General features: G+C 46.1%; 1 protein-coding gene across 2 annotated transcripts in view; it reads right to left on the minus strand.

The window, feature by feature from the left end:
• Positions 1 to 15362, minus strand: part of igsf3 (immunoglobulin superfamily, member 3) — a 136126-nt gene that overhangs the window by 28711 nt on the left and 92053 nt on the right. For both annotated transcript variants that reach the window (XM_061227003.1, XM_061227002.1), the window contains exons 5-7: positions 13444 to 13830; positions 9232 to 9639; positions 1888 to 2304 (exon numbers count right to left, since the gene is read on the minus strand). In XM_061227003.1, the coding sequence (XP_061082987.1) occupies positions 1888 to 2304; positions 9232 to 9639; positions 13444 to 13830 (1212 nt within the window). The remainder of the gene's footprint in view (positions 1 to 1887; positions 2305 to 9231; positions 9640 to 13443; positions 13831 to 15362) is intronic.

The raw sequence follows: 15362 nt of genomic DNA on the forward strand, positions 1-15362 counted from the left end.
ATTCTTTTAATTATGGAAGCCATATGTTATGTTGTTAAACTATTTATCTTTAGCTTTTGAGTATTTATGGCAGTGTCTGACGCAGTATCTCGCCTGATAAAATTAGGAAGGAGACAAGGGGTACTTGACAGGCTTTAAAGAGACAGGTGAGGGTTGAAATGGTCCATCTGGACACTAAATCAGTGCACAGATCAGTCTCACAGAACCAGGCCCAATGTACAGGCATGAGGGGACACTGAGGGGTATTTCATGAAGCAGTTCCACTGAACTGCAACAAATAAAACCTGGAACAGTACTTCCGGGTTTTACTCCCCTTGGGTAAGAGCCCAGGAGGTAAGAGGAGCTCAGGAGGTAAGTAAGTGAGGTGGTAAGTGCTCAGGTGGTAAGAGCTGAGGTGGCAAGTGCTCAGGTGGTAAGAGATCAGGAGGTAAGAGGAGCTCAGGTGGTAAGAGCTCAGGAGGTAAGAGGAGCTCAGGAGGTAGGAGATCAGGAGGTAAGAGGAGCTCAGGAGGTAAGAGATCAGGAGGTAAGAGGAGCTCAGGAGGTAAGAGGAGATCAGGAGGTAAGAGCAGCTCAGGAGGTAAGAGATCAGGAGGTAAGAGCGGTTAGGCAGGTGGAGGGTTGCCGGTTTCATTCCGCCCTGGGTGTGTCGAAGTGTCTCTGAGCAAGACACCTAAACCCTAATTCCTCCAGAAGAGCTAATTGGTACCTTGCATGCCAGCCTATTGCCGAGAGTATGTGTATGAATGGGTGCATGAGAGGCATCAACTGTAAAGCGCTTTGGATAAAAGCGCAAAATAAAAGCAGTCCATTTACCATTTACTCAGTGCAGTTATGCAGCTAACTCATTAATCCTCCGTCCTGAAACAGGCCCCTGGACGTCCACACCAGTCCCGCCCTGCTCCATCGGGTGCGGAGGCCGTTAACGCTCACCGTCTCCCCGCGGTGAGCCACGAGGAGGCCCCATCCAGCCCAGCAGCCTCTCTGAGTCATCCCTCCACAGGACGGAGAGAGAGAGACAGAGAGAGAGAGAGGCACGCCGACGAGGAGAACGATGAGTCACGGTAGAGAGAGCGAGGGGGTATTGTGCAGAGATGAGTGACGGGTAAGGAACGAGCGAAGATGAAACAGACCGGAGAGCAGGAACAGAGTAACCCAGAATGCACAGACCTCATACAGCATGAAGGAGAAAGAGATTTTTTTTTCGTCGTGTGATTTTTGGAGAAAGCTATGCAAATATCCGTCACAATTAAGCAGAGCTGCCGGGAGAGTTGAACACGCAGACAGAAGTAGGTGACGGTGGCTGAACTCGCTGGTGAAACAAATTTACTATCTGGCGGCAATTTGTGCACTGAAACTGACTTTCATAAGCAGCAGGGATAATCAAAAAGACTTTAAGCACCATTATGAAGACTGGAGCCAAGCGTGTCTTCTGATTTTACACTACTTCCCATTTTAAAGCAGAAATACAGGACCCTCCAGGCCATTAGAAATGAGAGCTGGACAGAAACTGCCTCCATTGGCCCCTCCGCCTTCCCCATAAACCATGGATTAGCTTTACAAGTATGACTCATCACCAAGACAGGGAACCATGATGAATGGTACCAGTTGTACCACTCGAACACTGCATTTGTGCCTTTTGTATAGCACCATGACCTTTTTGATAATATTATGAATTTGTATCCCCCATAAATCAAGATGGATGCAAGCATGTAACATAACATAGCATAATGACGAGAACAGGCCATTCAGCCCAGCTCGCCTTTTCCTCCTGCTAAAGTGTACCAAATGCTTAGTTTGTGAGTGCGGGAAGTGAAGGGCTCCCTCTACAGGTGAGTGTGGGAAGTGAAGGGCTCCCTCTACAGGTGAGCTGCGTGTGTGACTCACCGGGCTTCAGCACGTTGATCCCCAGCAGGTTGGAGGTGCGGTTGGTGACCTTGGTCCAGGTGCTGTCGTAGTTCCTCCTCCACAGCTGGGCGCTGCACTGGTAGGTGCCGGCGTCCCGGCGGCCGGCGCGGTTCACCCTCAGCCGGAGGTTGCTGTTGGTGGGGGACTTGTCTATGGAGGCCCTGGAGCCCAGGCCCTGGAGCTGCTCGCCCCACTGCAGCGTGCCCTCGCGGGTCAGCGTCACCAGGTCCCGGAACTCGCCCCGGCCCCCGGCCTCGTCCCGGGGCTGGAAGCGCCAGGTGACGGTGGAGGGGACGCGCGGGTTGTAGCGCGGCTTCACGATGCACTGCAGGTCGAACGAGTCGCCGTACGTCACGCTGGGCGTCCGCGACGACGCCGACACGAAGAAGGAGGATTCTGGGAAGGAAACGGGCAGGGCACGGGGTCAGCGCGAGCGGGTAGTGCGGCTAGTGTAACCTCCTCAACACATTATTGCATTTCTGCCACATTCATTCTCCAGCTCTACATACATTCTCCACCTCTACTTTCCACCAGGGCATACAGCCGAGGATGGGCTCCCCCCCTCCATAGCTGGCTTTTTTCTTGCCACCTTTTATGAGTTTTTCTCCCGGCAGGGGAGGGTTATTTACCTCGCGCTTGCTATGTGGAGATTGAGGCGGTTTTTCTTTTTTTGGGGGCATTCTATAAAGCCTCTGTCACAGTTTTCCTTGACAAAATGCTTTACAAATACATTCATTTTGATTTGAGATACTGTTAGTCATCCAAACAAAATGGGCCAAAGAGGTGATGTATGCGTAAGGTCTCATCGTTGGCATTCATCCCTCAGCTATGCTCACCATACCTCTCACTGCACCCCCAAGGAAGACGACCTACAGGTAGCATTCATTCAGATCCCTTCACAGAACTCATTCTGAACACCGCCGACAGCTCTCTATAAATAGTCAATGCCCTGAGAAACGGCACCAATGCGTGTGTGGTCAGGGTGACCAATGAATCACAGCTGAAAAACAGTCATAATGACTTCACGACCGGTGCGCTTCAATCACACCATGCACAGAAGCTGTTGATTAGGCTGACTTTGAGGACCAGAATATACAATGTCTTGAGTAAAAGCGCAGAAAAGTACCGCAACCTTACTGCACGTCGAATTGTGACCCTGGAAATGAAGCTCCTCATTCGACATCTGCTACCTTTTTATAAGATTCAAACAGGTATGAAATGAACTTTCATGGGCAAAAACATCCAGGTCAGGTTATTCAAAAGAACGTTATTCGAAAATTGTACAAACATGGTACAGTGCAATGTGATTTCCAGTCATTTTCAATTGCATTGTGATTTGAATTACAATCAACTACTGTAGTTAGTTGGTACAATGGAATTCAAGTTTAATCATTAAAAAAAAAAAAATCTAACAGGACAAAAGAAATAGCATCACATATTATGGAGACTATTTCAGGTACTAATTAAAATGAATAATATCCTTATATCTATATACACTCAGTGAGCACTTTATTAGGTATTTACTTATTTTTTCGAATTAATTCTTCTGTTGCTGTAGCCTATCCACATAGAGGTTTGATACGTTGTGTGTTCAGAGATGCCCTTTGCATAGCACTGTTATAATGAGTGGTTATTTGCGTTACTGTCACCTTCCTGTCAGCTTTGACCAGTCAGCCCATTCTCCTCTGACCTCTCTCATTAACAAGGCAATTCCGTCCTGCTGCTCACTGGATTTTATTTTATTTTTTACGCCATTCTGAGTAAACTCCAGAGACTGTTGTGTGTGAAAATCCCACGAGATGAGCAGTTACAGAAATACTCAAACAATCATGCCATGGTCAAAATCAATGAGATCACCTGTTTCCCCATTATGATGGTTGATGTGAACATTAAATGACACTCCTGACCCATATCTACATGACTGTATGCATTGCACTACTGCCACACAATTGTCTGATGAGATAATCGCATAAATAAGTAGGAGTAATAAAGTCAAAATGTTCCTAATAAAGTGCTCGGTGAGTGAAGATCACCATTTGATTTCCTTTGGATATAGAAAATGTTGGTTCCATACACTAGCAATCCCTGGCCCAAACTGACCTTAATGTTGGTCATGACTGCCATTAATCCAGAAGTCACAGCAGTACAACTGGTTACATAACTAAGTGCCCAAAACACTGAATTACAGAGTGGAGCTAGCTTGAGGAATCTGTGGCATCTATGAGTCGGACCCATAATGCTCGGTACAAGAGGGAGAGAGGAGACAAACACGAGCCGGTGACAGACGTGGACTCAGAGTGTCAGCGATTACACAGAGGACCAGTTTCATCTTGTCACCTTTTTTTTGTTTGGATACTTTTCTGAGTTGTTTCAGGCTCAGGGGTAATTACACCCCACTCTCAAAAAGAGCAGAATGACATTTTGACATTAATATGCTTTGGATCCTTAACCATCCACAAACTTTCCCCATCTCTCTGAAAAGCAGCAATTAAGCCCGGAGCATAAAAACTGTAAGAGTCGTAAAGAATCTGTCATTACCAGGGAGGACTACCGATGAGAAGGTCGTCGAACAAATTCAGGCTGTCATTATAATGTTTAACTGCACAGCGTTTTATCACATTAATTACATGAATATTACCATTTCTGCACAGATATAATATCACCCACATCATCGTCTTCATCTTCATCATCTCCACAACTTTCATTCAATATATCAATGTACCTATATCAAGGTTTGGTGCTGGATAGTTGAGATGAGATGGGCAAAATAGCCAAATACAGTAATTCAGTTAGTTTAATTAATTAGTTCTGGCGGCATGGATGGCGCAGTGGGTAGCACTGCCGCCTCACAGCAAGGAGGTCCTGGGTTCGAATCCCGGTCGGCCGGGGCCTCTCTGTGAGATTGCATGTTCTCCCCGTGTCTGCGTGGGTTTCCTCCGGGTATTCCGGTTTCCTCCCACAGTCCAAAGACATGCAGGTTAGGCTGATTGGAGAGTCTAAATTGCCCGTAGGTATGAGTGTGTGAGTGTGTGCCCTGCGATGGACTGGCGACCTGCCCAGGGTGTATTCCTGCCTTTCGCCCAATGTATGCTGGGATAGGCTCCAGCGCCCCTGCGACCCTGTTCAGGATAAGCGGGTTAGGATAATGAATTAATTAATGAATAATTAGTTCTAATTAGACTGTATATGAGGTGTTCCCTTAGTATTTCCTGGTTTGGGATACAGTATCTTAAATCATAAAATGTGTGAAAATGCTTTGGCAGACTGTTATAATTAGTTATGAAAAAGGACTAATACATTTATTGTGAATATAACTGGAATATAAATTCTTTGTCTGAGAAATTGCCATTGAGGGCAATGTTTTTGCTGCTCTCAAATCCATATGCATAAACTGCTGGATTTTTGTCATGAACAGCATTGTCTCCGTTTTTGGTATTTCAGATAATCCCTTCCTAATTAATTTCTCTCAATCACGTGTCTGTTTCACCGGCCCTTCCAGATTGTCTCCGTGCTGCTGGAAGCCAATAATCAAGATGACAACTGCGGGGAAAAAGGCTTGCATCGGCTCATTAGAGAGAGAGCGTGACGGGGACCAACACATCGCAGTGGGCTGAGAAGTGCCTCCTTCATTACGACTCGTGTACGCAAGCTGCCATCTGACTGGCTAACGAGAGGAGAAGCAGAAAGAGTGATCGCTGAGCCTTTCATCATGCTTGCAGGGAGGAACAGAAGGCTTGGGCCACGAACCCGACTCAGTCCCTCTGTTAAACACCGCCCTGTCCCCCCATCTCCACCCCCGCCTCCCCGCCACCCGCCTACATGACTGCTTTTTCACTGCCGGCTCCTCCCACAGGCCTCATCGCCAGCCAATCCTGTCACAGGTCGTGTCTGAAACAGCTTACTTGCCTACTACTGAGTATACAAGCTGTATGCAAGCTGTACGCAACTTGTATACTCAATAGTTGGCAAGCGCAGGCAGTTTTGGACACGGCTATTGCGTTTGGGCCCTGCACTTCGGTCTGCTATAAACGTACCTCCTATGAAAATCTTGAAATTGTGTACATAAAAACAAAAAAACAAAAACAACAACAAACAAAAAAAAACATTCAGTTTTATAAGAAAATATTGTGTTTTCATAGAACCAAACACACTAAAGTTTGGTTTTTCGGCATACATACACATTAAGATCTCTTAGCTTTTTCAGTAACTACTTTAAAGCCTGATTCAGTGTTTGTTTCAGAAAAAAAACATCTGCTGCTCATCTATTTTGTTTTAGGCATAAACATGTGAAATAAGAAACAACAAACACTTATAAACACTTTGGATAATTATTTCTCTGAACGTTTGTATTATAAAATTATATCAGAATGAATTAAGTAATTTCACTAAAAGTATGTCAACATTGCGAAAGTTAATTTCAGTATAAGTTAATTTATTTAAATAGAATCTGATTATCCTACTTGATACAGGGCCTGATCCACTGCAGGTTGCCATTGAGTTCCAGGCCCTACGATACAGAGAAAGCTTTTTCTTTTGTTTCAAACGTATAAAATGTTCCCTTCACCGAGATCTCTAGCTGATCTGAGGGGCTAAACAGGATTCGATTCCTCTGCCTCCGAGGATTATGGGAGTACAGCATAATATAATTTTCCCAATGGCAACAGATTCAGAACATTCTGTCCTCACTCCGACTTTGACAGAAAAAAAACTCAGACATTTTATTTTGAGAGAGGCCACAGATTATCCCTGCTTCGGACAATCTATTGGTGCTTCCAAGTGAAACTTCTGTAAGCTTTCTGTTCTTGTCATTTTTTTAAATTCTAGGGGAAAAAAATTGATCTGCATTTTTCATTAAATTGAACCGCTCTCCAACAACGATATCCATTGACAGGCATTTGTCATTTTCAGATTTTGTCATATCAGTCAGAATATTTCGTATTTCATTCAGCATTTAGCCCACCTACAGCAGAGGAATTGTCCATGAATCGGGTGAATGGGTTTCCTGTCGACAGTTTACTGGCAGATTTTGTGATATCTACTGTGATCTAGTGTCACAAATCTTTCATGTCATCAAGTCATGTAGGCTACAGGGCTTCCTCCCACTCCACCTGAGCAGGGCAGGGCAAGCACGCGTCAGGTCTTTAAAGCCCAGACTGACCTAGAATCTACCATGTTTTCCCCTTCTAGTAGGAAGCAGAACTCTGTATGCCATCTCGGTGATGTGAAACATCTCTGATAGAAGCCTCACTTGGCCAATGCCTCTATGCAGACACTTCATACGTTCCCCGTGTTTGCGGTTTGTGTTTTTCGTTTTCACGTGAGCTCAATCATGAAAAGAGCGTGGAGTCCCATTACATCAACCACCACTACTCGCATATTCCGTAACTATAGCAACTGCTTGTAACTATAGTAATTACCCTGCAAGCAGTTCTCCAAATGAAACGAAGAGGAGGTACAAAGGGACTTGCACAGAAGACACGGGCCAAGATTGTTGATCACCTTGCAGAACTCCCAGCACCACGCCAAAAAACACTGGGAAATGAATTCCCACGTGGAACGACGTGGCGAATTAATTAGCACGTTACCCGTGGCGTTCGCAAAGCAGCCAGGCAAGCTCACACAGTAAGGACTCCCTTTCCCAGCACTACAATACTCTGTGATCTCCAAGCGCCTGGAACATCAGATAAGACCCAGGGAAGAACGCGGGTCTATTTATGACCATGGAGCCAACACTCTGCGTCTATGTGCATGAAGCTACAGATAGAGCTGGGAAAAGAGTGGCTATGCATATACATGCAATTATGCACTGTGCATGTAGGTACACAGACACGCAGACATACACATACAATTATGCACACTGCGCCTGTGTGTACACACATGCATGCACACACATACACATACAATTACACACATGCACACACATACACATACAATTACACACATGCACACACATACACATACACATACAATTACACACATGCACACACATACATACACACGCACACACGCAAAGCACATGCACATGCACACGCATACACACGCAAATCACATACAAACACACACACAGACAGACACACACACACACTCACAGGGATTCACACATGCACACACTTTTCCTCTCCCTGATAATTTATGCCGAATGCAGCGGTCTCTCCTGACGACAGAAAGCCGGAACATCTTCAGGTTGCACATATTTGCATTTGTGACTGGTGTAAATCACAGACGGTGATGAAACACCAGCGACAGACACTTTATTCACAGATTTTTCCCCCGAGGCGTGAAGCAGCACTAAAACCATCCCATAACTCACCAAACAGAATTCACACCTATGCAGAGAACCCCCAGCACCCGCAATGAGATGCACGCGCACACACACGCATGCATACACACACACGCACACACACGCATACACACATACACAGACACACAGACGCACACACACAGACACACACACCGACACACCGACACACACACACACACACACGCATGCATACACACACGCCCACACACACACACACACACGCACGCACGCACGCACACACACACACACACACGCACAGACACGCACAGACACACACAAACACACACAGACACACACACACACACAAAATTACGCACATCTCTAATACGATATCAAAATGAATCCCCTTCCCCGAGTTTAGGATTACAGCTTGAAGTCCCAGTGAAATCTAAATTGGCCTTCTCATCAATTTAGCTCTCAATAACCACACAAACATGTCTAAAAGTATATATTCCAAAATCATAACATATAGGAGTGGGGCATATTCACAATTTTCACTCTTTCTTACATTTCTTGGGCACAATACATTACAATTGAATGTCTTACCAAAGGAAAGATTGAAGTCTCAGTCTATATTCATTACATTTTCATATCTATTTCATATTTCATATCTATATCAATACAGAGTTATAGACCGTTCAGTAGAGGGTGTGCTCATGTGACAACTTGCCCCATCAGTGGGTAAATTTTCACACTATGTAGGGTAAGTTGTGACACTACATAGGGTAAGTTGTCACACTATAGAGGCTAAGTTGTCACACTATAGAGGCTAAGTTGTCACACTATATAGGCTAAGTTGTCACACTATATAGGCTAAGTTGTCACACTATATAGGCTAACTATATAGGCTAAGTTGTCACACTATATAGGCTAAGTTGTCACACTATATAGGCTAAGTTGTCACACTATATAGGCCAAGTTGTCACACTATATAGGCTAAGTTGTCACACTATATAGGCTAAGTTGTCACACTATATAGGCTAAGTTGTCACACTATATAGGCTAAGTTATCTTGTGCTTACCCACTGCTTTGACTTCGATGGCAGTCACCGCCGTCTTCTCTCCGATGTTCTCCCAGGTCCCGTCCGGAGACTGGAGCCACTCGGCGACGGTGCACCTGTACTCCCCCTCGTCGGCGGGCAGGGCGCTATACACGGACAGCGTGAAGGTGTCGGCCCGCGCGCGGTCCACACAGATCTCGCCGTAGCCGCTGCGCTCGCGGTACGAGGGCCCCGGACGCACCGTCCCCTCCCGGTCCACCGCGGCCACGTCCTGGGCCGGGGCCGCCCCCTGTCTGTCTGTCCACTGCCACAGCACGGACAGAGCGCCGGCCGTCGCCATGGCGCCCCGCACCGAACACACCAGCTGGACGGGGTCGCCCTCCGGGACCTCGGAGGAGTTGGCGGTCAGAGACACGCTGATGTTGGTCCCTGAGAGGAAGAGCGGAGGTTAGCACAGATACCGAAGCAAGAAACGGGCCACTTAGTACAATAATTATACACAGGGACGGGGATGGTTTCGTCTGTGAGGGAGTTAAAGTCAGAGAGAAGAATGGAAGGAGGATGAGAGGGAGGGAGGGAAAGAGGTTAGGAGGTATCACTGAGAAGTTGCAGCTATTACAGATATTGAAATGTTTTTCACTTCCAGATTTGCTGTGAGTCTGTTACAGTATAAAAAACAAATGAAAAGTAGCACTGAATAAACGTCAGGGATCAAAGCGTAGGCGTGAGTTAACTGCTATGTTATTTATGACTAGAAAAAGAATTAGAATTGTGCTGAAGGTTGAAAACCTTGATTAAAAATAAGTTGACTGACAGGATGGGAATTTTGTCAATTCTCAATAACCACACGAATATGTCCAGAAGTACATATGACAAAAAATGTATATATACTTCATTTATACTTCATACGAATGCTTTTGTATTTTCTCTTCAAAGCTTTTTCTCCTGCACTTCCTGGAAAACAATTTTGATTGTGCCCTTCAAAACCCCCCCGAAAGACCAGTATTGCTAGAGTGCACACTGTATCTCTTCATAAGCTAGCGCTGCTCTGATGTCTACTCTCCCTTGCGATGTTAAAAACAGGAAATGAGGGCCAAATAGTGGAGAGGACCACAGGCACTGAGTAGCATTTCCCATTTTTACTCCACTTAAGCAAAACACTAATTTATGCCGAGGGGCAAAAGGTCTCGGTCACAAATGAGTTATTATATCCGCAAATGTGCATCCAGCAAATTATATTAAAGTCTCTTTTTATCATTTATGTTATTAATTTAAGCACACTAGACTTACAAAGTATAATCTTGGCATTTTAGGCAATTATATAGCAGGATATTAAGTACATAAATAAAAGTACTGGGGTTAAGTTCCGCGGTAATGGGAACAGAACAGCTGCACCCAGCCCTTATTTTCACTGTGAAGTCTTCTCATTACAACCACTACACAGCTCTGCTGATTGCTCTGTACTGTTTGTTCCACAGAGATCACGGAACAACCCCACCACCCTCCACAAAAGCAAACCTTCTTAATTATTTTACTCGAACGCAAAAAGGAATAAAGCAGCGCGTTCCCCGTCACCATTTGCATTCGGATTACAATACGCCATCTTTGCCACGAGGCTCATCGGAGTATCGAGGGGAACACTTCCAGCTTTCCTTTTGAAGTTAGTGTCACTCTTTCAATATCCTCTCACCCACGGGAAAGCCAGGAAAAGGGAATCCTATCAAGGGCCAAACTGTCACTAGCGTTAGCGTCTCTTTCTTCTTCTGGCAGTCCCTCCCCTATCGGGGACCGAGAGGACCCTGGGTAATTGCGACAGACTAGCATCTGGAGAAAGAGCGAGAGAAGTCCCCCGAAAACCCTTCCCGCGCCAGAAAACACGGCCCCTGTTTACAAGCCCGTAACCGCAATTACAAACCTACGAGCGCACGCTAGGGGTGGGCGCCGAGCACTCCAACAAGCACCGTAACATGAAAGGATCTGCATGACGGCGTGAAATATTACACTCATTAAACCGGCCGGCGAATGCAAAATAATTCCGCTTGAACCGAGCGTTTACTTTCGGAAACGCGGCGCCCGGCGTTATTGCTTTAATAACACGAGACGCGCGCGAGGCGTCCCTGGCGGGAGGCGTCACGGGCGTAGCTGAAAGAGCCGCCGTTACTTGATGAAATAACGAAGGAGGGAGTGCAACATGGTAAGAGGGGGCTTCAGTAACGGGGGGAGAGCGCGCTGCAAAGACAGAATAAAGTACGATAATCTTAAGAAGATTTTGTGTCTTATATATTGAGACGCGTCTTAAAATCTCTATGACTTTCTTGCTGAATAATACAAAAGGATTGCCAATGAGGTGAGAGTTTGACACATTTCAATGGGCTAAGACAAGTTCACTTGACAAGCAAAGAGTAACTTAAAACAATTTAATATTTTCTACTTCAGAGAAAAAGAAAGGGTGGGGGGGGTTATGTATTTTTTAAGGAAAGTTACATATTCTCTTTGAAAATGTTTGTAAAATAAAAAAACATTTGATCACAAAATGAACACACTTGATGAGACAGAATTTTGGGCAGTGTGATTGAGCTCCATGGCAATATTTGGCCACAGTGTGTGTTTTTTATGTTGCAGGCATTCGGGTCCAGAGGAATGATTATGATTCGGGTGGAGATGGCGGATGGTGAGTTCATGGATCAGTGCCCCCCCCCTCCCCCCTTCCCGGCCGTGGGCCACTGATCCATGAACTCACCATCCGCCACGGCTCAGAGGAGCCGTTATGTCTTCTCGTTTACTGATCATGTGGCTCTGAACCCTGACCCCATCCTGTGACCCCTGTGTGGCCGCAAGCGCGTGTGTTACTCCGTGTTACTCCAGGCCTGGGGGATTCGGTCAGGCAAACCCGAGGGCCGGGGGCAGTCCCTCCGCCAATCACTTCACGTTCGTTAAGACCGAACACATGGGTATACATGTGACTGGGAGGGGGGGGGGGGGGGTGTATGGGGGGTATGGTTTAGAATCCAAGGGGGGGGGGGGGGGGGGCTGAGAAATGTCAGAACATAGGATTTTATGGTGGGGTCCTTTGTGATATCTTTTCATGGGGCAGACCTGGGTCAAATATGTCATCTGGGCTCGATTGATCGTGCCTGGTACAATTGCGCCAACAAAAAGAGCCAGAAGGTGAGGTTTGCTCTTTTTGAGCGCGTGTCATAGGTTTCAGTACACCAGACAAGCTCAGTAAAGCGTAGAAAAGTATTTGACTCCAAAACAATCACATATTTGACCCATGGGGCCCAAAGCCCCTGGTGGCAGGCCTGGGCGTACCCTCTGGAGGAGCACTCAGAACACAACACTAAGCCTCAGACAGTAAGACAGCACTAAACGAGTCTGCGAAGGGAGGCCGCATTGTCACATTAATCCTCAGACATTCATTTATTCAATGACTTCACGTCAAGTTCCGGACGGGGAATTTCTCATTTTGATGGATTTATCGCACACAATGGCGGTGGTTTTGTTCAGTAAAGACACTGGCTGCACAAAAGGGAGTCTCTGAACACGGGGGAAACAGTAGCTCTAAATCTCTCCCCGGGCTCCTAAGGACAGGATGCTCTGCCACATTACACATGTACCAACACTCCTATCCACTCACCTTTCTCATGTATTAAACATGCCACATTCAAACCGCCTAGATCTGCGCCTATTCCATTTGAGTAATTCAGGGTTAACCTTTTTGCTTTTGTTCTCCGCATCAGTGGAGCAGCTGCAGTTTGACATAATGGGCACTGTGCTAACAAGTAAATTGCCTCAACTAAAAATATTACCTCAGGCAATATACAAAGTTGACTGCTACGGGCGTAGCCTGTAGTCAGTGGTTAAGGTACATGACTGGGACCCACTAGGTCGGTAACTCCAACCTTTTATCTACAGTGCAAGCTGTGTCGTCATTCATAGGACCAATGCACAACCCTTTCATTCATACTGCAGATATGTCATGGGGGACAACGTTTGGAAACTTTGTCACCCATGAAGACAACAGTAAGACGCGTTCCTCATTTATGGGGACAGCAGGAAGTTGATTGCTACACTTAAGGGAACCACAGGAAGTTGTTTAACTCACATAAGAGAACCACAGGAAGTTGTTCATATCATATAAAGGGACAACAGGAAGTGGTTTAACCCACATAAGGGGACCACAGGAAGTGGGTTAACCCACATGAGGAGACCACAGGAAGTGGTGTGACTCACGTAGGGGCTGGACGGAGATCTGCACGTTGCGGGACCTCTTGCTGCGGTCGATGAAGTCGCCGGAGGGCATCCTCTCGCGCTCGGTGACCCTGCAGATGTACTTCCCGGTGTCCTCTGGGCGGAGCCAGCGGAGCTTCAGCAGGTGGACGGACGGGCTCTCCTTGCGCACGGTCAGCTGGCCGGCCGCCTCGCGCCGCACGTAGTCCCCGCTCAGCACCGGCACGGAGCTGGGCCCCACCAGGGCCACGGGGGAGCTGCTGAACACCCAGGACACGGAGAAGTAGCGGTCCTGGATGTTCTGAGCGTCGATGCTGCAGCGCAGCTCCAGGGTCTCGCCCGAGCTGTAGGCCCTCCGGTCCGTGTTCACCTGGATACTGAAGTCCCTGTCTGAGGGGAGAGACGCACACGCAAATACACACACACACACACACACACACACACACACACACAGACACACACACACACAGACGCACACGCACACGCACACACAACATTCCATTAGAACAGTGGTTCTCAAGAATGACATGACAGCTATAGCCATGAAAACCTCATATGAAGCAGAGGTCTACCAGGTTTGTACCAGGGAAATGCATTCTTTTATAATTGATAACTTGATAATGATTTTGGAGTGTAGACATTCACGTTTCTCCCCCCGAAATGCGTGGTGTCACCAGCTGTTTCGTTTCACACCGCAGACTACAGCTAAGCTCACATAGGGTGGAGTCAGAGGAGGACCTTTCATATTTGGCCTGCAGTGAACAGGAGCCTGACTGACCAGCAGGAGTAGCTGGAGCGCAATGAAACGCAGACGCCTCACTGACTCTCCCATACCCTGAGCCATGCAGTCTCCAGATGCACAGCACCCTGTGACCGCAGTCGTCACTGACACGGTCAAGATTTGACCTGAGACTGTGGGGCAGAAACGCGTTTATCCATAAACACTCCGCAATATGAAACCAGAAATGACATATTACCATCTGAACTTTCAGAGATATTAGGCTTTCTACTCAAACTTACCTCTAAGAGACATCTGGGGAAAAAAAGCATACAGGCTACATTCATCGATATTATCGAACTGGATGAGATTAAAGAGGAGTTGCAACCAAATTCCTACAGCACAGACACATCTTTGTCCAATCTGTGCTCATGACTAAGAAGAATTTACAGTATTACTAGACTTTCTCCAATCAGTGAATCTGAAAAGGTGTTATCTACACAAGCAGAAAATAGACTCTTAATACTGTACACAGTATTTAAATGCAAAGTATATTTGGCAACTGAAAAAATTTTCATAATCTCTGTCAAAATGAACAACTTGGACAGACACATTTTTTTCCCCACTTGTGGTAGATTGCGGAAATTTCAAGTGTAATATGTTTCTGAGAGGTGTTAAGAAGAGGTGTTAGGAAAATTATTTTTGATCTCTTTGTTACAGACAAAAGCGGCATTGCACAGTTCATTTCTATATAGTACACCTTATGTTCTCTGTACAAACAGTTCAATATTATCTCACCATATGTCCTTCCTTGAATAATACCTCAAGGCTGCAATTAAAAAGGCTTTAAGATTTCCTGATAACATGCTAATCTGTGAAGCCCAAAGCACTTCAGTGTGTACACAGATAATTTATAGAACAGACTACATTATGTGTGTGCATTGTCCTATTTATATAACATGCTGAATGTACTTATTCTGCACAAACAGTGAAATGAACGGAGCAGTGGTAATTCAGCAGTGCAGTGTGCACATGGCGCGGTCTTGCTAAAGCACAGCCAGAAGCTCGTTGCCTTGCTGTCGTATTAGCAGTTACCGGTCTGACATTGGTCCTTTAGAGTTGCCAGGTTTTAAAAATATTTGTACAGTTCCGGTTTGTGGCCCTAACTGGATAATGTAATGTCTAGCCCGTTTGTAATGAATTT

The sequence above is a fragment of the Conger conger genome, chromosome 17 (genome assembly GCF_963514075.1).
Source record: "Conger conger chromosome 17, fConCon1.1, whole genome shotgun sequence".
NCBI lineage: Eukaryota > Metazoa > Chordata > Actinopteri > Anguilliformes > Congridae > Conger > Conger conger.